Source organism: Vipera berus (assembly GCF_964194415.1).
Source record: "Vipera berus genome assembly, chromosome: Z".
NCBI lineage: Eukaryota > Metazoa > Chordata > Lepidosauria > Squamata > Viperidae > Vipera > Vipera berus.
In genome coordinates this window covers 20,868,113-20,892,162 of record NC_138205.1, presented here as the reverse complement: position 1 = coordinate 20,892,162, position 24,050 = coordinate 20,868,113, and the positions used below count along the sequence as shown (strand labels likewise).

At 42.7% G+C, this 24,050-nt stretch overlaps 1 protein-coding gene across 2 annotated transcripts; it reads right to left on the bottom strand.

Moving 5' to 3' along the window:
* Positions 1 to 404: 404 nt before the first annotated feature.
* CD19 (CD19 molecule) lies at positions 405 to 22,748 on the bottom strand. Of its 2 annotated transcripts, XM_081344713.1 has the most exons (10): positions 22,599 to 22,748; positions 19,292 to 19,345; positions 17,604 to 17,663; positions 12,694 to 12,756; positions 12,517 to 12,591; positions 10,817 to 10,885; positions 9,248 to 9,316; positions 5,421 to 5,510; positions 3,283 to 3,363; positions 405 to 2,404 (listed from the first exon to the last, which is right to left on the bottom strand). In XM_081344713.1, exons 1-10 carry the CDS (start codon positions 22,678 to 22,680, stop codon positions 2,322 to 2,324), a joined length of 726 nt encoding a protein of 241 aa, XP_081200839.1. In that variant the 5' UTR covers positions 22,681 to 22,748; the 3' UTR covers positions 405 to 2,321. The 2 variants fall into 2 exon arrangements, with proteins under 2 accessions (XP_081200839.1, XP_081200840.1); XM_081344714.1 differs by lacking the exon at positions 5,421 to 5,510.
* Positions 22,749 to 24,050: the final 1,302 nt, after the last annotated feature.

The following is a 24,050-nucleotide window of genomic DNA, read 5'->3' as shown; positions in this document are numbered from 1 at the left end:
TGCTATCATTAAGTGAATCTGGCTTCTCCATTGACTTTGCTTGTCAGAGGGTCACCAAAGGTAATCACATGATCCCCGAGCACTGCAACCATCATAAATACACGCCAGTTGTCAAGTATCCCAATTTTGTTTACATCTCCATGGTGATGCTACAATGGTCATAAATGTGAAAAACGGTCATAGGTCATAAGTTTTTTCAGTGCTGCTGTAACTTCGGTCACTAAACAAACTGTTGTAAGTTGAGGAGTGCATGTATGTAGCACTGGCAACAGCTGTTGGAATGTTTTCAAGAAAAATGCCTTCATTTCTCCATAAGATTACAATTACCTGACCTGAATTCAAATAAAAATTAAAAGCGAGCTTGTTGAGATCACAATGTGGCAAGAAGCAGAAGACAATACAATATAGAATATTTTATTTTACAGGATAGAGGACCTGGTAAAACAGATGACAGCAAGAGAAATAAGAACAATAATACACTGGGAGAAGTTTTCCCAGTTTGTTAACCTCAATGAGAACCTTTTTGTATAGCCAGGAGATAACCCACAGTCCTTACACTGTGCTAGGTTGTAATGGAATATATTTGATGTTGATGTATTGTAACATACTTGTATGAATGTTACTGAACGAATGTAGATATCATTTATAGCTTGGCACAGTGATGGCGAACCAGTTAGAGACTGAGTGCCCAAACTGCAACCCAAAACTCACTTATGTATTGTCGGGTGCTGGTTGGGCGTGGCCCGTTGGGTGGGCGTGGGCCATTGGGTGGGCGTGGCTGTGGTAGTAACGGCAGACTGGGTGGGACTAAAAAGTTCAATCAATTCCAACTTTGTGAGATTTTTTTTCCCCGCGAGAAGTCGAAATTGATTGATTGAACCTTTTTTTTTTGCACAGGTGGCGGAGGCCTAAAGCGAAAAGGTTTTATAAAACCCATCTGAAGGCCTAGGACTGGGGCGACGGTGCATGTGCCCACAAAGAGGGCTCTGCGTGCCACCCGTGGCACCCGTGCCATAGGTTCTCCACCATGGGCTTAGCATTATTATTGTAGGTCTTCATTAAATTATGGCTGAATAGAATGTCTCAACCAAACCAAATGTGTCCTTTTTTGATAGATACGCAGGAACACATCTCTTTATAGAAACCATTTTTTTCTCTATGGGCGTAACCAAGTTCTTGGTTTTCTTGATACATACGTATCTAATGACTGTAGTTTCTTACCCACCAAAATCCCTAACATATTTTGCCTTTAAAAAATGGATTTGATTACATGCCATCAAGTTGGTTTGACTTAGAACCCATGCAGGTGGATTTTCTCTATGAAGATCTGTCCCTAACCCACTCCTTTAGTCTTCCATTGATGAACCCATCACCACTTTAAGTCCATCCACCTTCCTCCTGATCATCCTCTCCTGTTTCTTTCCACCTTTGCCAGTATTACAGCCTTCTTCAGAAAGCCAGATCTTCATATAGTGTGTCCAAAGTAGAATAATTTGAGTCTGGTCATTTGTGCGTTAAGTGAGACTTCTGGATTGATATGTTCAACGACCCACTTGTTTGTTTTCCTGGCTATCCACAATATTTTCAATGTTCTTCTTCAACACAAGCATCCCAAAAACATCACTCCTCCTCCTATCCTGATTCTTTTTAAAAGTCCAACTTTCACTTTCCTAGACTATCGCAGATCCTTGTGGATGTAGGCATATCACCACATATCGCTGCAGCGGAATATCTTTTCCATTTAAAACAATTATGTAGCAAAGTATTTACTGATCGCTTTGTTGAAAGAGCATTTATACTCTTATGCTTCACTGTCTGAAAACGAAGGGCGGTTTTGTCATTGTCACGCGCACCAATCAACAGTCTGAAACGAAGAAAAGGTGGTTTCATACTTATCATAAGAACTAATAAATCAGCAAGTGACTTCGTTGTTCCAAAGCTTGATTCTCTGAGTAATATCATCCATCCGCCACGTGTTGATTCATCAGATCCATAAACTGCTTTTTTTTTAATGTCCACATTTGCTTGGAAGTAATTGTGAAAGAAAAGAAACATTTTCAGAGTCTCTGAGCAATTGAAAAACGCACGTCTCGAGTTACACTTCCTTCAAAAATCCCTCTGCCATTCTTCACTGCTCCAACTGCTAGACATCAGACAGAAGTCTAATCTCCCAAAGTTTTCTTCTCTTGTAAAAGGACTGACGTATAACACATTCAACATTCCTCATCTTCTGGAACAACAGAGTAGAATTCTGGGTAGATATATCTTTAATTTAGAGAAGAAAGGAATTGCTCCCAGCTTGCTCTCGTGCTGTGGCAATCCTAGTCTGAGCATAGCAGCCCACCTCTGAGATCACCCCCAAAGGGAACAGAGATATGTTGCCATCTGGAGCCAGAGGGAGAACCTGTGGAAGAAATGAAGATTGTAGATAATGCTGGGGAAGGTAACACAAACCTACAACCTAAGTCCTGTATGAGCAACATTTCTTGTATACTATGGGATTTGCAGCAATTTATGCATAATATAGGACACTGAATTCATTAAATTGAATGTTTTCTTTAACAGTTGTTATGGGGGTATCTCGGTACACCCATGTTACACCACTCCTGCGTGAGCTGCATTGGCTTCCAGTTACCCTCCGAGTGCGATTCAAGGTGCTGATAATCAGCTTTAAAGCCCTACATGGCTTAGGCCCGGGGTACTTGCGAGACCACCTGCTGCCAATGTCAACCTCCCATCGCCCAGTTCGCTCCCATAGAGTCGGCCTCCTCAGGTGCCGTCAGCCAGGCAATGCCGGCTGGCGACCCCCAGGGGGAGAGCCTTCTCTGTGGGCGCGCCGACCCTCTGGAATGAACTGCCCCCAGAGCTGCGGACGGCCCGACCTTTGATCCTTCCGCCGTGACCTAAAGACCTGGTTATTCCAACAAGCGGGCCTGGACTGCTCATAGTTTTTAAATTTGGTTTTTTATTGGTTTAAATTGTTCTTATTTCTTATATTGTTTAATACTCTTTTAATTTTTGTATTCATATCTTTTAACTTTTTATTGTTATGAGCCGCCCTGAGTCCTCAGGGAGAAGGGCGGCATATAAATTTAATAAACCTAAACCATTTAGTAAACCTAAACTAGCAAAAATAAAATAAAATAAAACCCTGGCCCACTTGATTTATTTCCCTGGCAAAAGATAAATTTCTAACTCGGTGACTGCAAAAACACATTTGCACATGCAGCATCCCTATGGAAACGTTTCCAGCTCCATAACTTCCCTTTCCTCTCAACTTACCTTCTCCATGTGGATCCAAGATGCCTTCTCTCTGTGAATTGAGACTTGTGGGGCTTTCCATATTTTCATAGGAGTCGGCATCTGCAGCGGGAAACTTGTTATAGATTAATTGAATTTCCAATCCCAGTTTATGACAGTGGGATTTTTGGAACTGGGAAGTGTTGGAGCTATCCAAGGAGTTCAGTGTTAGTCACTTTTTTCCCTGTCATGTCCTTAATACTAGGCTTTCCAGATACTAGAGACAATCACAAAGGCTATAGCTTTAGATTTTAAATATCAGAAATAAATTGAATCTAGCATACTTCTGAGTTAACATTTCTCTGTTTGTCTAACTTTGGACCGATGCTATTGCTTGAACCAGCTGATTAACAAGAAACCTTGTGCTTCCTGTGTAGATTTCCAGATTTAAACCAGAGGCTTGGAAACACTAGGCAGTTTTCTTGGCAAACCTTTGGAAGTGGTTTGCTTCCTGGCAGTGAGAAAGAATGACTGGCTTCCACTAGTCACCCAGCTGGCTTCGTGCCTAAAACAGCACTAGAATTCACTCTCCCAGATTCTAGTCTGATGCCTTAATGACTACACCAAACTAGCCCTTAGAAATCATCTATTCCAACCCTTTGATTCATGCAAATTCCATTAATACTTGGATTGTTCAGTTTGTCACAGATGGTGCAACAGATGTACAAATGGTTTCCTCCCTCTTTGGTAAGATAACAAGCAGCTGTAGCTTTCTCTGGTGTGGATTCTGCTACCAGTTTTTTTCAAACTAACAAATGAAAAATTGGAATAACCCTTTAGGAGTGCTGCTTCTTATTTTTCGCTACCATTGACTAACTAGATCTCCTCCTTTATTGTCTGGAATGGATGTCTGAACAAGTGAAAGAAAACGCATTGCCTGCTGAGTTTATGTCTAGGCAGGACTGAAATCCAGAAACATTATCAGACATAACCAAAACCATAGTTAGAGTGAAGGTAGTCCTCAACTTACGTTCGTTTAGTGACTGTTGGAAGTTATAACGCCACTGAAAAAAAGTGCGTTATGAGTGTTTTTCACATTTACATCCATGGCAGCATCCCCATAGTTGTGTAATCAAAATCTGGACGCTTGGCAACTGGCATGTATGTATGACGTTTGCAATGCCCTGCGATCACCTTTTGTGATCTTCTGACAGAGTCAATGGGGAAGCCTGATTCCCTTAACAACGGTGTTACTAACAACTGTGGCAAGAAAAGATCGTAAAACGGGGCAAAACTCATTCAGCCACTGTCTTGCTTAGCAACAGAAATTTCCGGCTCAATTGTGGTTGGAAGTCAAGGACTAGCTGTAAGTTAGAAAGTGTTGTGAAAATTACACAAAGGAAAGTTCTGTCAGGGAAGAGAATCAGCAATAACAAGCATAGACAGTATAGATTAGTAACAAGTCTCTTTGTTCTATATTTTCTGTCTCGGCCAAGTTCCTACGGAAAGAAGCAAGTTAAAAACAAGTATGTTTGGCCAAGGACAAGACTGTGTTTTTTTTTCTTCTCTAAATCAGCTATTGTTCCTAAATAAGGAAACCAGGAAGATGACATACGGTATTCAATTAGTTTGACAAATGTGCTTGTTTGCATGCAAATGTTTTCTGCTCTTCAAACAAAATATCCTATGTTCGCAGATCAATAAAAGCTCAAAGTGCTCTTCAAGCAGCTGTTGGTTTTCCTCCATCTGCCACACAGTTTTAAATGCAAAACAGTCACCCACTGTAATTCACTGCAATACCATGGCTTTGAAAAACATTCCTTTTTGCTGCTTGTTCTTAATTGTTCAGAGGAACAATTCTTAAGTTTACGCCCAGCATCTATTGGAAGTAGCTTTACGTTATTTGAAGGGGTAAAATAACTATTTTATTTATATGGATTTATATCTTGCCTCTTCTTCAGGGGTTCAAGATGGCAGGCACAGCACTTCCTCTCCAGAACAACAACTTTATGAGATAGGTTAGGTTGAGAGTGAATGATTGGGCTAAAGTCATCTAGTGATTTTTTTTTTTTTTTGGTGACTTCAAGTCAGTCCCTATAGTCTTGGCAAAGCAGGGCTTGAAGTTTCTGCTTCTCAGTTCCTGCAACCAACTTCCTTCCTAGAGAATCCAGGATACTCACCCTCTTCATTGCTTGTGTTGGTATGCAGGTAAAACAGCTTGCTTGCGGTGGGGCATAAGGATCCATTCATCTCTTCATAGGATTGAGAGCCTGATGAACAAAGCAGGATTTTCTCAATGTAAGGTAAAGGTAAAGGTAAAGGTTCCCCCGCACATGCGTGCTAGTCGTTTCCAACTCTAGGGACCAGTGCTCATCTGCGTTTCAAAGCCGAAGAGCCAGCGCTTGTCCAAGGACGTCTCTGTGGTCATGTGGCCGGCATGACTAGACACCAAAGGCGCACGGAACGCTGTTACCTTCCCACCGTAGTGGTCCCTATTTTTCTACTTGAATTTTTTACGTGCTTTCGAACTGCTAGGTTGGCAAAAGCTGGGACGAGTAACAGGCGCTCACTCTGTTACGCGGCACTCGGGATTCGACCCACCAAACTGCTGATCTTCTGATCGACAAGCTCAGCGTCCTAACCCACTGAGCCACCGCGTCCCTTCTCAATGTAAGGCTAGGTTAATTACTCCTGATATTATCTATCTGGTAAATATTACCAGCCCCGCAGCCACGTTTTCATCGTAGCTTGATGGGACGTTTTCTAAGTTTTCTAAGCAGCCTGTTGAATAGCATCTCAGTCCCTTGATCCACATCATTTATTATGTTCACCAGTGACCCATTCGCAATGGGATTAGGGCCAAATGGTTGACGGCAGATGAAGAGGGTAGATGAAAGAAGGGGCACGGTGGCGTAGCAGTTAAAGATGCTGAGCTTGTCAACTGCAAAGCTGGCAGCCCAGATTTGAGACCTGAGCACCACACAATGGGGTGAGTTCCCATTACTTGCCCCCTCTCCTGCCCACCTAACAGTTTGGAAGTATGCAGATCCGAGTAGATTGATAAGTACCACTTAGGTAGGTAGGTAATAGCATTCTTTGTGCCTTTGGCCACATGACCACAGAAAATGTCCTCAGATAACGCTGGTTCCCTCAGCCACAAAACATAGATGAGCACCATACCCTAAAGTCGGGCATGACTGACGGAAACCTTTACCTTTTTTACTTTCAAATAAATTCAAGGACTCACACTTTGAATATCGAATTATATTCTTGCAGAATGCTTCTCACTCTTAGCAGCTATCTTGCTACTGTTGCTTTGCTGTCATTTAAACTCAAAAGCAATATTTTTGAAGTAATAAATCTGACCTACCTTGTTTTGAGTTCTTTGTATCTAACACTTTTTAATTATTCTATTTTATTTTATTGTATTTATTGTATTACAGTAACAACAGTAAACATATTTACTGATGTTATCAGCAATTCGGCATGGCAATCTAATCTGTTTGTTTTCCAATCTGAGAACACACGGGTAGTTGCCAAGCAACCCAGGTTGTCATTATTGCACAGGGCAGCAATCAGCTCTTGGAGGTGAAGGACTGTGCCAGGTGTTGTAGCTAATTGGAGTTGGCAATAGAAGCAGTTTAGAATAAATCACAGTACAGGTAGTCCTCGACTTAGACGACCACAATTGAGCCCCAAATTTGTGTTGCCAAGTGAGACGCATTTTGTTAAATGCAATTTTGCCCCATTTTGTGACCTTTCTTGCCACAGTTTTTAAGTGATTCACTGCGGTTGTTAAATTAGTAATACGGCAGTTAAATGAATCAGATTTCCCCATTGATTTTGCTTGTCAGAATGTTGCAAAAGGTGATCACATGATCCTGGGACACTGCAACCGTCATACATATGAGTCAGTTGACATACATCTGAATTTTGATCACGTGACCATGGGGAAGTGCTGCAGAGTAGGAAAAAAAGGTCATAAGTCACTTTTTTCAGTGCCATTGTGTCAAGGTAATGATTTAGAAGCTAACCAGCTTGTATAATGTGAGATGAATGATGCAATCTTATTTATTTATTTATTTATTTTATTAGATTTATATACCGCCCTTTCCCGAAGGACTCAGGGCAGTTTACAGGGTATTTAAAACAAGAAATACAAAAGTTAAAAACAATTTAAAAAATTACATCAATTCCTGAAAAAAAAAGTAAAACCCCCAATTAAAATTAAAATTAAAATTCTCAGCCTGGGCCAGAGAGCTCGAAGAGCCAGGTCTTCAGGTCCCGGCGGAATGAACGGAGGTCGGGGGCAGTCCTGAGCTCCACGGGCAGCTGGTTCCAGAGGGCAGGCGCACCCACTGAGAAGGCTCTCCCCCTGGGTATTATCCGCCGGCAATCTTTTAACGGCGGCACCCTGAGCAGACCCTCCCTGTGGGAGCGCACTGGACGAAGGGAACTTGATGCCGGCAGCAGGTGTTCCCTCAGATATCCCGGACCCAAGCCATTTAGGGCTTTATAGGTCATCACCAGCACCTTGAATCTCACCCGGAGGGCAACCGGAAGCCAATGCAGCTCGCGGAGTAGAGGTGTTACATGGGAGTATCGGGAAACCCCCATGATAACTCGCGCGACCGCATTCTGCACCAGCTGAAGCCTCCGAGTGGTCCTCAGGGGCAGCCCCATGTAGAGAGTGTTGCAGTAGTCTAAACGGGAGGTCACGAGCGCATGAGTGACTGTGCGTAGGGCATCTTGGTCCAGGTAGGGTTGCAACTGGCGCACCAGGCGAACCTGGGCAAAAGCCCCCCTGGTCACGGCTCCTATATGGTCTTCAAAATTGAGCCGGGAGTCAAGGAGGACGCCCAAGTTGTGAGCCCTATCAACGGGGGTAACACCTCACCCCCCATCGTTAAAGGTGGAATGGTCTGGAATGACTTAGGAATGACTCAGCAGGAGTCTGTATCTCTTTAAGAGCTTGAGTATAAAAGGGAAGGCCTTGCTGGAGTCTTTCTCTCTCCTCCGTTCCTTGCTGTAATTGCTGTGTATTGGAGTGTGCTGAATGACCGTGTGTATGTATCTTGTTTCTAGTGTATATGGTGTAGATAGTGTAATATAAGACAGTGCAATATAAACCAACATTTAATACAGACCACCGTTTAGTGTATTTATTCCTGGGTGACCTCAGCGCAATAAGACTGTGCATGCTCTGACACGTTGTAACTTTGAACTGTTTCTAAATGAACGGTTGTAAGTCGAGGATTACCTGTAGAGTATCTGCTCAAAGGGATTAAGACAGCCTTGGACGGATGCAGGACAGATCAGAGCTTCAAAACATGGGAGATGGGGGGAAATTCATGTCCTCATTAAGAAATGAGAGGTAGTTTTTTTTATTTATGGCCATTTGGTTAGCAACTGTTTGAAGTTATGATGCTGCTGGCGGGAAAAAGTGATTTATGACCGGTCCTCACACTTACAACTATTGTAGCATCCCTGTGTTCATGATTCAAGGACTTGGCAAGTTGGATGCATTTACGACCATCTTTCCATCTGGCTTCCAATAAGCAAAGCCAGTGAGGAAGCTGGCAGAGAAGGTTGTAAGTCCTAGTCACGTGATGTCTCGCTTAATGACTCTGGTGAAAAAGACTGTAAAATCGGATGTAGTCACATGATGCCTCGCTTTACACTCACTCGGTTTAATAAGAAAATTTCTGGTCCTTAATGTGGTCTTAGGTTGGGGACCACCTATATGGGTAGTCCATAGTGGGAACAGGGCAAGATTAGAAGACTTCAGAGGATTTATATAAAATGCATTATGCTCAGTTGTCTTTCCGTAGAGGCTTTAAAAATGCCAATGTATTTTTCCATGCATTTCCAATTACATATGTAGGAGGGAATTGAAAAAAATAATAAAAAGATGGTAATGCTATAATCAAACTGGTAGGGTATGAGAAGAGACCCACGAGAACTTTGAAAAAAATTATGGTTCACTAAAACTCTCCTTTTTACTTACCCGTAGAAGGTTCACTGCCTCCATCCTGCCTGTCTTTATGGATATCCAGAGCCAGCTGTAAGCGTAAACCTGCAAGCAGAGATGGATAACGATAGCCAAATGGCATTTTATACTGCATTTACAGAGATGTCATTCATTTAAACCTTAGAACAGAGCTTTCCTATCTAGTAATCTTTATACTGAGTGGCCCAAACCCCCAAGATTTCCACAAATGGGGTATTGTATAAAAAGAATGCCATTTAACTAATTGTGTTCCCCAGAAGTGGTATAAATATTATTATTATTATTATTAATTTTATTTGTATACCGCCCTTCTCCCGAAGGACTCAGGGCGGTGAACAGGGCAATGCATGTTAAAAGACAAAATACAAAAATTAAAAGAGATTAAACAGAATGCCCACAACTCTTACAATAAGTTAAAACACAATAAGAAAAGTTAAAACACATTAATAAAACCCAACCCCATCCCATCAGGCCAGGCCAGCTTGTTCGAAGAGGTAAGTCTTTAGATCGCACCGGAAGGAGCGGAGGTCGGGCGCCATCCAGAGCTCAACCGGAAGATGGTTCCATAAATCCGGCGCACCCACAGAGAACGCCCTCCCCCTGGGGGCCACCAGTCGGCATTCTTTGACCGGTGGCACCCTGAGGAGGCCCTCTCTGTGGGAGCGCACTGGGCGGAGGGAAGTTGATGCCGGCCGCAGGTGCTCCCTAAGGTATTCCGGACCCATGCCATGTAGGGCTTTGTAGGTCATTACCAACACCTTGAATCTCACCTGGAAGACAACTGGAAGCCAATGCAGCACGCGGAGCAGAGGTGTAACATGGGAGTATCCGGAAACTCCCAACACAACTCTCGCGGCTGCATTCTGTACCAGTTGGAGCCTCCGAGTGGTCTTCAAGGGCAGCCCCATGTAGAGAGCGTTGCAGTAGTCCAAATCTGTTTCTAGAAGGTCTATTTATTAATATTATTACAGCAGTGATGGAATTCAAATATGTGAACAACCCCCCGGGGGAGGGCGTTCTCTGTGGGCGCGCCGGATTGGCTTTTGCTGAGAAGATGGAGACATGTCCTGCATTTGGAGATAACTCATTCTGGACTTTGCAATGTATGGCAGTGAAAGCTGGACCATAAAAAAGGCTGAGCGCCAAAGAATTGAGGTCTTTGAACTGTGGTGCTGGAGAAGACTCCTGCGAGTCCCTTGGACTGCAAGGCGATCAAGCCGGTCAGTCCTAGAGGAGATCAACCCTAACTGCTCTTTAGAAGGCCAGATCTTGAAGCTAAAACTCAAATACTTTGGCCACCTAATGAGAAGGAAGGACTCACTGGAGAAGAGCCTAATGCTGGGAAAGATTGAGGGCAATAGAAGAAGGGGACGACAGAGAATGAGGTGTCTGGATGGAGTCACTGAAGCAGTAGGCGTGAGCTTAAATGGACTCCAGAAGATGGTAGAGGACAGGAAGGCCTGGAGGAACGTTGTCCATAGGATCGCGATGGGTCGGACACGACTTCGCAGCTAACAACACAACAACATTCTGGACTTGGATTTTTCCCCAGTGTCTGTTTAGTACCTGCTATGAGTCGTGCTGTACCAGAACTCATAGGACACTCTTCTTCCAAATTTATATAGTTTTCATTGTCTGTTGAGTAAATACAGTAGATTATCACCAGCAGCCCCATGATTAAATAACGTTGTCAGCATCTTGTGTAGTCAGTTTTTATTGTGAGAAATACCCTTAAAGTTCTCATAAGCCATTCAGGGTCGCTTGACAATGAGATGGGTGGCATATAAATTTAATAATAATAAATAACTAAAGCCGTAAGAAGGGCAAAGAAGGAAAACAATGTTCCTGCAGTAATGTGATGCTTCAAAATCTGCAGCTGTCCCAATGGCATGATGTGAACGTTCCTGAGAACGAGGATTTGCAAGCAGTAGCAGTGCTGAAGTATCTTTACAATTTTGCAATCAATATAGTCAATATATTTGTTAATTTCAAAATTCTGCAGGCATCTTTGTTTGAAAATAGTCTAGATTAGAATAAAGAACAAGAATTAAGCATTCTGGACTAGGGGGGAAAAACTAAATCCTCAGTATGACAATATCCACTTGGATTATTACAGCACTGTACTTCTAGCTGTCTATGAAGATTCTCAGTCATCTAGGTCATAGATGCATCAAAAGTGGTTTTTATTTTTGAAAAGACAACTGGACTGATTTTTTTTTGAGGAAAAAGAAAATGTTTCGCTTCCTATCCTGGAAGCTTCATCAATTGTATTCGATGCTGTGGGAGATGAAGGACAGTTATTGACAGTTGAGATTAGTTGGTGGGAGGGGGAATGATAGGTTCTGACAGGATGGTGGTGGTGGAAAAATGGAAAGTTTGTGTGTCCTCTTTTTCCTCCAAAAAATCATTCCTGTTGCCTTTTCAAAAATGAAAACCACTTTTGATGTACTGCTACAGTACACTTCACATTACCTGTAGCTAAAAACGCCTGGGTATGTGTGAAGATACATTTCAACACATGCAGAACACCAGCTTCAGAAAACCAGTTGGCTTTCCTGTCTATTAGTATTGGTCAACCTTGGCAACATTAAGATTTATGGACTTCAGCTCCCAGAATTTCCCCTTCAGCATGCTGACTTGAGAATGTTGTGATTCAGGGTCAGCCTGTGGGTTCGGCAGTTGGGTCGGACGACTCAGAGGAGGAGGGGGGTGTTGAAGACCTTGCTGAGGGGGTTGGAGAGCTTGCTGATGAGAGCCCTCAGCCAGGCCCCTCCCACTTGGTCACCACGGAGACCCAGCTGTGTGAGCCTGACAGTGTGGATGAAGATGACCCACAGCTGGCCCTGTTCAAGGACGCCCGATGCAGGAGGCAGTCAATTAGGAGTAAACAGAGGAAGGCAATGGGGCTTCTCGGAAGGAGGCAGAGAGAAGCCACGCCCTGAACTCTATATAAGGGGAATGTCTGGGAGGGCTGGTTTGCTGAAGGCAACCGCTCGGATGGTTCATATTTCTTAAAGCTCCTGTTTTCTTGGTTCGTGTCTTGTTTGTTTTTGTAGCTATAAATTTGGCAGGTGTAATTCCAGCCTCTTGCCGGTTGTAAAGGGGTTGTCCCTGCCTTTTCTGCAGGGCCGGTAGCAGGCTGGTACAGAACAGAGAATTTGGGGAACTGAATTCTCCACATCTTAAAATTGACAAGTTTCAGAAAACCTGATCTATATCAGGGTTATGCTTGTGCTTTCAACTTCCATATCAAATCCAGACACTACCTTCAACAACGGGGTCTTGGTCTTGGGTCAAATTCTCAAGGATCTGTTCAGTTTTGTTGGAATACCATGAGCCATCTGTGGGACATAAGAAAGCAACAATTAAGAGTATTCTACCAGGATCTTATCATGACACCTGCATTCCCCTTTCTGTCAAAACCCTCATATACTTCTCAATACCTAAGTTCCCATTGCGAAGATCAAACTTCACCTTGTCCTTCTTATTTTCATAAATGAGCACATCTATGATAGAAAAAAGAACAGTTGTCATTTAAAAAATAGAGGAAGTAAAGGATGGCTGTTATTGCTTTGCATACTGTTTATGAAACATATCTGGGGAAGAAGGGTGCGTCCTCTTTCTAAGATCTTGAGGAGCTGTGGACCACTCTTGTAGCAATGGTTTAAAGGACTTCTCCACTTGTACCTCACCACGGCACAAACTTGCTCTGGCAACATGTGTTTTCTGTTGTGTCCTTGTGATGAGGCCTTCATCTTATCCACAGTCTTTTCCTGATTGATGTTAAAATATTATTTCCCCCCTTATTCTAACACCGTCTACAGTAAAGGTATCCTCAAGGCATGTCAGTTCTATTACATTTTGTTACACATTTCCTTGGAGGGGAATCAATCAATCAATTACTCTCTTAGTGATTTGAAAGAGAGGCCCTAGGGACAGGATAGGGTTGATAAGGAAAGGAAATTTCAGCCTAGTGCTTTTCTCATATTCAAAGATAGGTGGATGGCCTTGGCAACGGAGTAGAAAAGAAGGACTGTAAAACACTATCTCTAAAATTGTTTGATTATTATATGCCATCAAGTTAGTGTCAGATCTTATTGACCACGTAGATAGATTTTCTCTAGGACAAATCTTTCACCAGCCTGTTCTTTCAGATCTTCCACACTATCGTTGGCCATCCATTTTTCTTTCCTTCCACCTTTCCCAACATTATACATCTTTAGAGAGCTAGCTCCTTGCTTATTGTTCCTAATTTGAATCTAGGTGTTTGTGCCTCAAGTGAGAGCTCTAGGTTGATTCGTTCACTGATCCATTGTGTGAATGGCCCATTTTGGGAATTCCGTGAGTTGAAGTCCATAGAAATGGAAGTCGCTAAGCTTGGGGTACATTCATATGGAAAGCGCTAAGAGTATTGATACTGAGATCTGGCCACAAGGCATGCAGAACACACAGTGTATCTAGGTTTGGATGAGTGCAAATGTGCTTCTTAAGTCAAGATGTTGGCTGGTCATTAGTCCAGTTCAGAGTAGAGAGTTCAGAGTATAGGTCCTCAGCTTTAATAAAGAAACACTGCTTGTACCTCAGTTCAACTATTCCAACTTAAAGGAGAATTTTAATTTTGAAACACTGTTTATTACACCATAGCTTCTTTGGCCACTTCCACATGGCTGCCGGCTTCGCTGTTTTCCATTTTTACACTGGTATCTAGCACCCAGAAGCTTTTTCAACCTTCCCTTTCTTGCATTGGCTAGTACTTTTCCAGCCAACTAGGGAAGTGGGGGTGGGGAGCATTTTAAAACCAAGAGGGAATTGGTGTCTTCTCCATTCTTGCTCTTTCTTTTACCAGTAAGGGAAAGAAAAAAGACCCAACCCATTTTAGCAAATCTGCTCCTATACTCATTCGGGATGACAGGTAGGGGAATAGCTGGAAAAAGAGTGGGATTCCTGGAGGCAAAATGAGGTGGCATTTCTATTGGAGCAGAAGCCAAGCCAATTAATCTGTGAAGTTAATACACTTTTCTTCCCAAGGTGTCACTCCCTTAATAGGAATCCATTATTAATCCATTCTTCCAGATCAAGGTTTTCCAATCCTGTGGGTCTGAATCCACCTCAGCTTTGCTTCAAGTACAGGGTAAATTCCTTGCTCTCTCCTGTCCAGCTTGTTCTATTCAGACCAGGAGCATCATATTTCAGATAAATGGGCTGAAGGCATATACAGTAGAAGGAATTAGAGATTAAAAGGCTGGCGTTTGTGTATTTTGTCTCTACCTGCACCTTTCCACACTCATGTTGTGGATAACCATCTGACAGAGTTTGGTATACAGGTCCTCGACTTATGACTATAATTGGGGCCAGAATTTTGGTTGATAATCAAGATGAATATTAAGTGGATAGTATCCAATTTTACATTTTTGGCCCCAAATTGTTAAGTGAATCACTGCAATTGCTAAGTGAATCGTGCAATTGTTGTGTGACTCTGGCTTGCCCCATTGATTTCGTTTCCTCCAATTGACTTTGAAGCCAGTTGGGAAGGTCACACATGGTGATCACATGACCTAGAGCAAGGGTCGGCAACCTTAAATACTCAAAGAGCCACTTGGGCCCGTTTCCCAGAGAAAAGAAAACACTGGGAGCTTGATTGAAGAGTTTAATTAAAAAGAAATAGAGGCTGCTGTGCATGAGTTCTCTCTCTCTCTCTCTCTCTCTCTCTCTCTCTCTCTCTCTCTCTCTCTCTCTCTCTCTCTCTCTCTCTCTCTCTCTCTCTCTCTCTCTTTCTCTCTGATGCTCACCTGGCAAGCTGGCTTCACACTGTTCTCCGACAAGCTGACACACATTCATATTGGGCTCATTCTCCTGCCCTTAGTCTGCCAGTCCTCTTCCCAGAGAGAGTGAGAGTGAGAGTGAGAGTGAGAGTGAGAGTGAGAGTGAGAGTGAGAGTGAGAGAGAGAGAGAGAGAGAGAGAGAGAGAGAGAGATGCTGCTTTCTGCTGCTTCCTGCGGAGATGCAGCAAAGGCAGGAACCCCGCCCAATACGCTTGTCAGCTTGTTGGAGAACAGCGTGAGGCCAATCTCTTTTTTACACACACACACACACACACACACACACACACACACACACACACAGAGAGAGAGAGAGAGAGAGAGAGAGAGAGAGAGAGAGAGAGAGAGAGAGAGAGAGAGAGAGAGAGAGAGAGAGAGAGCTGCTTTCTGCTGTTTCCTGTGGAGATGCAACAAGGGCAGGGAGCCCGCCCAAGAAGCTTGTCAGCTTGTCAGAGAACAGCATGAGGCCAGCTGGCCAGGTAATAATAATAATAATAATAATAATAATAATAATAATAATAATAATAATAATAATAATAATAATAAGAAGAAGAAGAAGAAGAAGAAGAAGAAGAAGAAGAAGAAGAAGAAGAAGAAGAAGAAGAAGAAGAAGAAGAAGAAGAAGAAGAAGAAGAAGAAGTTGGAAGGGACCTTGGAGGTCATCTAGTCCAACCCCCTGCTCAGGCAGGAAACCCTATACCATTTCAGGCAAATGGCTGGCCAGTTTCTTCTTAAAAACTTCCAGTGTTGGAGCATTCGCCACTTCTGGAGGCAGGTTGTTCCACTGATTAATAGTTCTAACTGTCAGGAAATTTCTCCTTAGTTCTAGGTTGCTTCTCTCCTTGATTAGTTTCCATCCATTGCTTCTTGTTCTGCTTTCAGGTGCTTTGGAGAATAGCTTGACTCCCTCTTCTTTGTGGCAGTCCCTGAGATATTGGAACACTGCTATCATGTCACCCCTCACCCTTCTCTTCGTTAAACTACACATACCCAATTCCAGCAACCATTCCCTATATGTTTTAGCCTCCAGTCCCCTAATCATCTTTGTTGCTCTTCTCTGTACCCTTTCTAGAGTCTCAACATCTTTTTTACATCGTGGTGACCAAAACTGGATGCAGTATTCCAGGTGTGGCCTTACTAAGGCATTATAAAGTGGTATTAGTATTTCACATGATCTTGATTCTATCCCTCTGTTAATGCAGCCTAGCACTGTGTTGGCTTTTTTGGCAGCTGCAGCACACTGCTGGCTCATATTTAAGTGATTGTCCACTAGGACTCCGAGATCTCTCTCACAGTTACTACTATTGAGCAAGGTACCACCTATACTATACCTGTGCATTTGATTTTTCCTGCCTAAATGTAGAACCTTACTTTTTTCACCATTGAATTTCATTTTGTTAGATAGCGCCCAGTGTTCAAGTCTGTCCAGATCCTGCTGTATCTTAAGCCTATCTTCTGGAGTATTGGCTATTCCTGCCAGCTTGGTGTCATCTGCAAATTTGATGAGTTCCCCATCTATCCCCTCATCCAAATCGTTGATGAAGATGTTGAAGAGCACTGGGCCCAGAACAGAGCCCTGGGGCACCCCACTACACACTTCCTTCCATGTAGTTGCAGTTCCATTGAGGACCACACGCTGAGTACAGCCTGTCAGCCAGCTACGAATCCATCTGGTGGTGATGCTATCTAACCCACATTTTTCTATCTTATCAAATAGTAAGCAGAAGATCAGAAAGAGAGAGAGAAGAGAAGAGAAGGGAAGGGAAGGGAAGAGAAGAGAAGAGAAGAGAAGAGAAGAGAAGAGAAGAGAAGAGAAGAGAAGAGAAGAGAGAGAAGAGAAGAGAAGAGAAGAGAAGAGAAGAGAAGAGAAGCGCAACTGCCTCTCTCTCTCTCTCTGCAAATGGCGGAGGATGACTGGGAGCCGCAGGAGAAGGCTGAAAGACCTGCATGCGGCTCCAGAGCCGCGGGTTGCCGACCAGTGACCTAGAGTCACTGCAACCATCATAAATATATGTTGGTTCCCAAGCCCTCAAATTTGAATCTTATGACTCTGGGGATGCTGCAATAGTCATACGAGTGAGGATCAGTTGTAAGTCTTTTTTTTCAGTGCCATTTTGAATGGTCACTAAATGAATAGATATACATCGAGGACTATCTGTACAAGATTCAGAATTCCCCCTCTCATACACACCACAACTGAATGTTTAATATTCTCCTTCAGTATTTGTTTTTAAGCTACCCTTAAAAATTGTAGTTCTCTGCCCACAAATGTAATAGGGTTTTGCTCCTGCCCAGGCAACCTTACTCATTCAAAGAGCTGCCGAAGAAAGAGGGTGCAGGGGGGATCTGTACAAGATGGTCAAGCAAATCAAGAAGGGCATCTGGACCCCACAGTCATGACCAGCATCTTGACTTTTTAAAAAAACTTTTTGCAGTTGCCCCCGAGAAGTTCATCAGCTCACTTCACCAAATCAATGAAACAATCTTACGTGTTTACATTAGGAAAGCAAAACTTGTAAGAGAAATTAGTTTACCATTCAGAGTTACATCCCCCGGTTTCACTTCTTCTTGAGCATTTTCATAGTGTTCTTCATCTGAAGCAGAATAAAACAAGATGAAAAAGGTTACAAGAAGTCCTTGAGATATGACTGGTCACCTAACTGCAGTTTGAACTGATAACACATCCCCCTCCCCAAACTACATTATGACCCCATTTCAGAGCTATGGCCATTGCAGCACCCTGTGGTCATTCACCCTTAGGACTGACCAGAGGGACCACTGCAAACCTGCTGCCTTTCTCCTAAGGGGCACGGGACGTGAATTTTGTAATTTGTTAACTAACATAGATACTTTGTATTTTAATTTGACTTATTTTCTCTTTTAAAATGATATTCAAGTTCCGTACAGACTAGAACGTAGGAAAACATGTATCCTAGGATTGTAAGGATTGATTAGACAACTTTTAACATTCCTAAACTGAAAAGATAATTTACAGAAGAATGTCCTGGAGATTATCTCCTGATAAGAAAAAGGTTCTTAGTGTCAACTTAGTGGCATCTGGTTATCAAGCAAGCTTTGTAGTTGATTTACTCTGCAAGAAGGGGTAACTCTTATCTTGACCGACCAACTTTCCTCTTTCATTTTTCTTTGTTGTATTAACTATCAAAAGGAATGTAAGATGGATTGTGAGGTTCTCCCTTTTCATAGGAAGATCTCACTTTATTAGGGTACCCTAATAAATTGCTTTAAATGATCTTCCGACTCCGTTGTTTATAGGGAAGTTAAACTGAGGCAGAACCTAGGGCCAGATTTGGCTATCACTCCCCTCATCCTGCCCTGCCTGGACCCCGCAGTGCTTGGGCTTCTTCCACCAGACGCCCATACCCATCCCACACTGACCTTTTGACAATCCCTGGACCTCTTGTTGGGGCAGGGGGACAAAATGGCAGCCATGGAGCAGATGGCTCCATTTTGCTGCCTTAATGCAGTTTGCAGGGGCTGCGGAAGCTTTCTGCAGCTTTCAGAACTTTTCTGTAGATCTCAGCAGTTTTTCACACCACCGTGCAGACTTTGTTAAGGTAGCAAAATGGAGCAATTTGTCCCTGGCTCCCATGGTAGCCAACCAGAAGGGGCTGCCATTTTGCCCCGCCCACTTTTTCTTCACTTTCATTACTGGTAGTACTTTCCTCTTCCACATTCTACTATGATGCTTCTAGTTGCCCAATTTAAAGCTTGGTCAGGAGCTGTGGTTTCCTTTTATTTTGGGGTGGGTTTTGTTTTTTGTTTTACCTTTCTTATGCCTGCATAGATTATATTTTAACACTGAGATGTTGAGTTCAGTTTCTCAGAACACTGTGCCACTGGAGTGCTCTACTAGGTAAATTGATGCCAACCATAACTAATACCGGTAAGTTCAGAACAGGGTAAGATTGCATGGCATTTCCTAATATAAACCAAATCATGGTTTATTCATTGATTCATTTGGCATTGCCCCAAAGAAAAATCATATTATGATGACCGTAGCATATGATTCCAACTTTTCCCACATCCAACCCTATATATCTCAAGAGAGTAATTTTTTCAGGTAAGAGATTAAGCTCTCAGTTGACTGTACATGTGGTGGTCACCCTGTGTCTAGGGCTTGAGAGCCAACTATTGACCTATAATTTCCATCCCCATCTCATGCTGCCCCCACCCCCACCCCCAACTTGACCCATTTTACCATCTGACTTCAACTCGGTTTCACTGTCAGGGCATTCATATTCTTCTTCATCTGCTGGGAAGAAAAGGAAGGAACAGTTATGCACAAATCTTGGACTAGCCTTCTCTGACTGACATAAGGCATGGCTTCTCAGAAGTCAAGTCGCGTCCCCCTCGATAGTCTCAAGCAACTTGCAGGGGGACGCCCATCACGCTTGCACGTAGCAGGGAGCAAAGCCACAAGTGGGAGAGGTGTCCGAAACGTCTGTCAATCACAAATACTTTTATTATTTGTGTAGTTGTGAGGGTATTTGGTTCCCTTCATGGGAAGGAGTCACACTAATTGAGTCACTAAATAATATAGTGGTTCAGATTGGTTGAGAATGCTCTTTTTAAGGCACTGACCTCCTACATTAAGAATGGACTGCATGATACTACAGGTAGTCCTTGACTTATGACCATAATAGGGACTGGAAAGTTTATTGTTAAGTGTGCCGTTGTTAAGCAAGTCATCATGTGATCACATCTGATTTTTACAAGCTTTTTTGCTTCTTGGTTTACACCATTTTGAACTAAAGTAAGAAAAACTTACTTTAAATGTTAAACGCTCTTTCACATTAAAGAGCCATTCCCTACAAGCGTTTCTTAACCTCGGCAACTTTAAAATGTGTGGATTTCAACTCCCAGAGTTCCCCAGCTGGCATTCAATTCTGGGAGTTGAAATCCAGCCATCTTAAAGTTGCCAAGGTTGAGAAACACTGTTCTGTATGATTAAAAAAAATAGCTTATCTGGTAGCAAGAGGGCATGGAAGCTTGTGAAAAGTTGTATTTTAAAATGAAACAAATATAGTCTCTTTTCCTTGTTAGGTTGCCACATTGATTAGTCAACTGTAGAAGTTACTGTAAATCACTCACAATGAAATAACTCCTTGTTTAATCATGCAAAAAGAGGAAGAGTCAAACTTATTTCCTTCCTCTACCCTCATCTGTGTTGCTTGTATCAAGAAGTTGCCTAGCTGAACCAGCTTGTTGCACAAAGCATGCTATTAACACTACTGGTGGCACCGTGGCACAATGCATGAAGTTATTCTGTTCAACTACCAGATTTACTATTGCTGTTAGTGATTGTAAGGTTTTGTTTTTTTTAACCGTGTGAAGATACAAAACTTGGAAGAGGAGAAGGAGACAGAGACAGAGAAGGAGGAGGAGGAGGAGGAGGAGGAGGAGGAGGAGGAGGAGGAGAAAGAGGAGAAGAAGGATCTACAAAATGGCCGGCTTAATTTTTTTTTATGGGTCGTCATGAGCATAATGTGGTCTGGTATTTTTTTTTTCTTTTTTGCCATTAGTCTCTCATAGAACTCCATCAAGTTCTTGAAGAACCCTAATACAGTGTCACACCAACATTTCTGGGGTTATCAGAGTGGACCAAGTCTTGTTGTTTGTTGTTATGAATGGCAAAGGCAGGTGCCCCACGTTGAAAGAGGGAGGGCCTCATTTCTTCAGTTTTTAAACAGCTTTACCCATTTCCTGTGCTGATTTTTTTTTCTTTTTGCATCCTGCCTTCATTTAAGGAAGCCTTACTAGTCACAGGTGACTATGACTGCAATGTTGCTTTACAATAACAGGAAAAGTTATAAATAAATGCCTAGGAACTTTTAGAACATGTCTAAACATCATAAATTACAGACTTGTTCACTGCAGACCCTTGTTCATGCAGTAAGAGTGATGAAGCCATCTTGGCGGATTGGGCTGTTAAAAACTGCATCCTATTCTGCCTACTTGTCTGAACTATCTCATTGTTAACCTCACCTCTGAAAGAATTTACTTTTTCAGAACTCTTGAGCTGGGGATTCCTCTCCTGTGCTTTGCATCGTTGCCTTCACACCCTCAGAAATTAAACCAAAATTAAACCACTAGCAACTCAAAGCCAATTTGCAATACTGACGAGTATCTGTAGCTCAGGTGTAGCATGCAATCAATTCTACGTGGGACAAACATCACGTCAATTAAAAACCAGGATCCACGAACACCGGCTGGCAGTCAAACACCATGATCCCAAATCTTTAATCTTTACCCACACCGACACCAAACAGCATCAGTTCGATTGGAGCAACACAAAAATGTGACCAGCCATATGCTAAATAAATAAATAATCATTGGCCATGCTACCAGCCGCCATGCTTGTGGGTTCATTGAAGCCTGGCACTTCACAAACAATTCCATCAACAGACATATTGACCTACAACCAGTCTACAAACCCCTCAGAATCAATCACACAGCCAACCAGAGGCAGCACTGACCCTCAACCAACCATGCAAGCCTCTCCTCTCCCATCAGCAGTACACCTCCCAAATGACCCTGACCTGATGTAACTTCCCCAAGGCCCATCACAAGACTCACCGATGACTCACACCTGACCCATCACAAGATCCATCACTTCACATACCCACACCTGAGCCCCATATAAACAGAAGAACACTGATATCCCCTAAAATCAGTGGTGGGATTCAGCTGGTTCACACCGGTTTGGTGGAACTGGTAGCTAATTTTTGGTTGACTTCAGCAAAATGGCTGAAGCCCTAGCTCTTTTTCACAAGGCCCAGAACAGACTGCCGGAAGTACATGGATGCCACTTCTGGAAGTCCGTTCTGAGCCGCGGAGGCCTCCCAGCCCCAAAATGGCCCACTGGACTTCTAGAAATGGTGTCCCTGCAGAGAACTGGTTGTTCAGGTATTTGAATCCCACCCTGCCTAAACTTCCCTGAAGATGTTACTTAGTAACAAAACATTCAGAAACCAACCCACCAGCTCGGAGAATGAAACTTCACCCTCATCAAAGTCAGATTTTTAAAAGCAATTTATAGGGTGTAGATAAAGACTGATGTCTCTCAGGGTGCAAAGAGAAAATATCTGCTGCAAACTCCACGTAGGTGTAAGGAAGGGCATCTGGCCAGTAAATGCTCAGCTCCACCCAGTCACCCTGACCCCATCCCAAATCAAGGGGTTACAGGATCATAAAAAAAAAGACAGAGTAAGTGTGATGTTTAGAATGATACCTCACCTGATCATATAATATTATTTGCTATTACTGTACCATTAAAGGGACTTGGTGGCTCAGTGGGTTAGGACGCTGAGCTTGTCGATCAGGAGGTCGGCAGTTTGGCGGGTCGAATCCCGAGTGCCGCGTAACAGAGTGAGCGCCTGTTACTCGTCCCATTACTTCAGTCATAATCAGTCTTTGCTCTTTACACCATTTTTATTATTGGCACTTCCTCTATTACAAATTGCACACACAGTGCCTAACCCTATGCCCTGCCTATCTGTACTTACCTTCCAACTTGAGAGTATCGGGTAAGATTTTTCCTTTCTGCAGTAACCTTTGACCACGTTGTGCACCCACTTCTGGCCGCATGTTTTCATAAGCATCAACTTGCTCTGTGACTTAAGAGACAAGAAGCACATGGCATCAAATTATCTCTTCCGAAGGAGATATCTTAAAGCCAAATAAAGATACAAGATGCATAATCCATTGAGCATGCACCTTCGTGTGCCATGAAGGAAATTGTAATCTTTCAAGATGCTACAAGACCCTTGCATTTGCTTCACACTATATTAATTCTATATTAAAATTTTCTGGTTTTGTCTATAAGAATATTCCAGAAATTATACAAAGGCATTACCCTTATTACATTCCCCTCACAAAGAAAAGGATGTCAATCTATTACCCAAAGCACTTGGGGGCAACACAAGAAGTAATGAGTGGAAGATCATTAAAGAGAGAAGCAACCTAGAACTAAGGAGAATTTTCCTGAGAGTGGGAACAATTAATCAATGGAATGGCTTGCCTCCAGAAGTTGTGGATGCTCCCTCATTGGAGATTTTAAAGAAGAGTTTGGGCAGCCCTATTATTCTATGTCATCATCTCCTGAAGAGTAAACACTGCTGCTGCAAGGCTGCCTCATTCATGATGTCGCTTCCAAACCCAGCAGCAGCAGTCAAATGCTGTCATATTATGATTATGATTATTATTCTGTTACTTTCCATGCACACTGAGAGCTTCTGTACTGGAGACAAATTCCACACTTGGCCAAATAAAGCTATTCTATTCTATTCTATTCTATTCTATTCTATTCTATTCTATTCTATTCTATTCTATTCTATTCTATTCTATTCTATTCTATTCTATTCTATTCTATTCTATTCCACTCCACTCCACTCCACTCCACTCCACTCCACTCCACTCCACTCCATTCCATTCCATTCCATTCCATTCCATTCCATTCCATTCCATTCCATTCCATTCTATTCTATTCTATTCTATTCTATTCTATTCTATTCTATTCTATTCTATTCTATTCTATTCTATTCTATTCTATTCTATTCTATTCTATTCTATTCCATTCCACTCCACTCCACTCCACTCCACTCCACTCCACTCCATTCTATGCTACTCTATACGTCTACATGACATGTGATGGCAGAAATGTATACTAAATTAAAGAATTGCTGGCTGCACTTCCAGTCTCTATTCTAACTCAGCATGAAGAAAAGGGTTCTGTCTCCACATGGAGCAAAGAGGGAGGAAAGAGGCAAGCTGGAGGGGGCACCTCCTTTGGGTCAGTACTTGGCAGTTGAAAACCCACAAGTTGCTGCTGTCAGTTCTCTGACTGCCTGGACTGACAGCTTCATGGGATTTGAGAAGTGGCAGCCAAGGGGCCATTCTCTTAGGTAACAGGGGAACTAGGGAGAACAGAACAATTCTCCCAGCACCCAGGACTCACT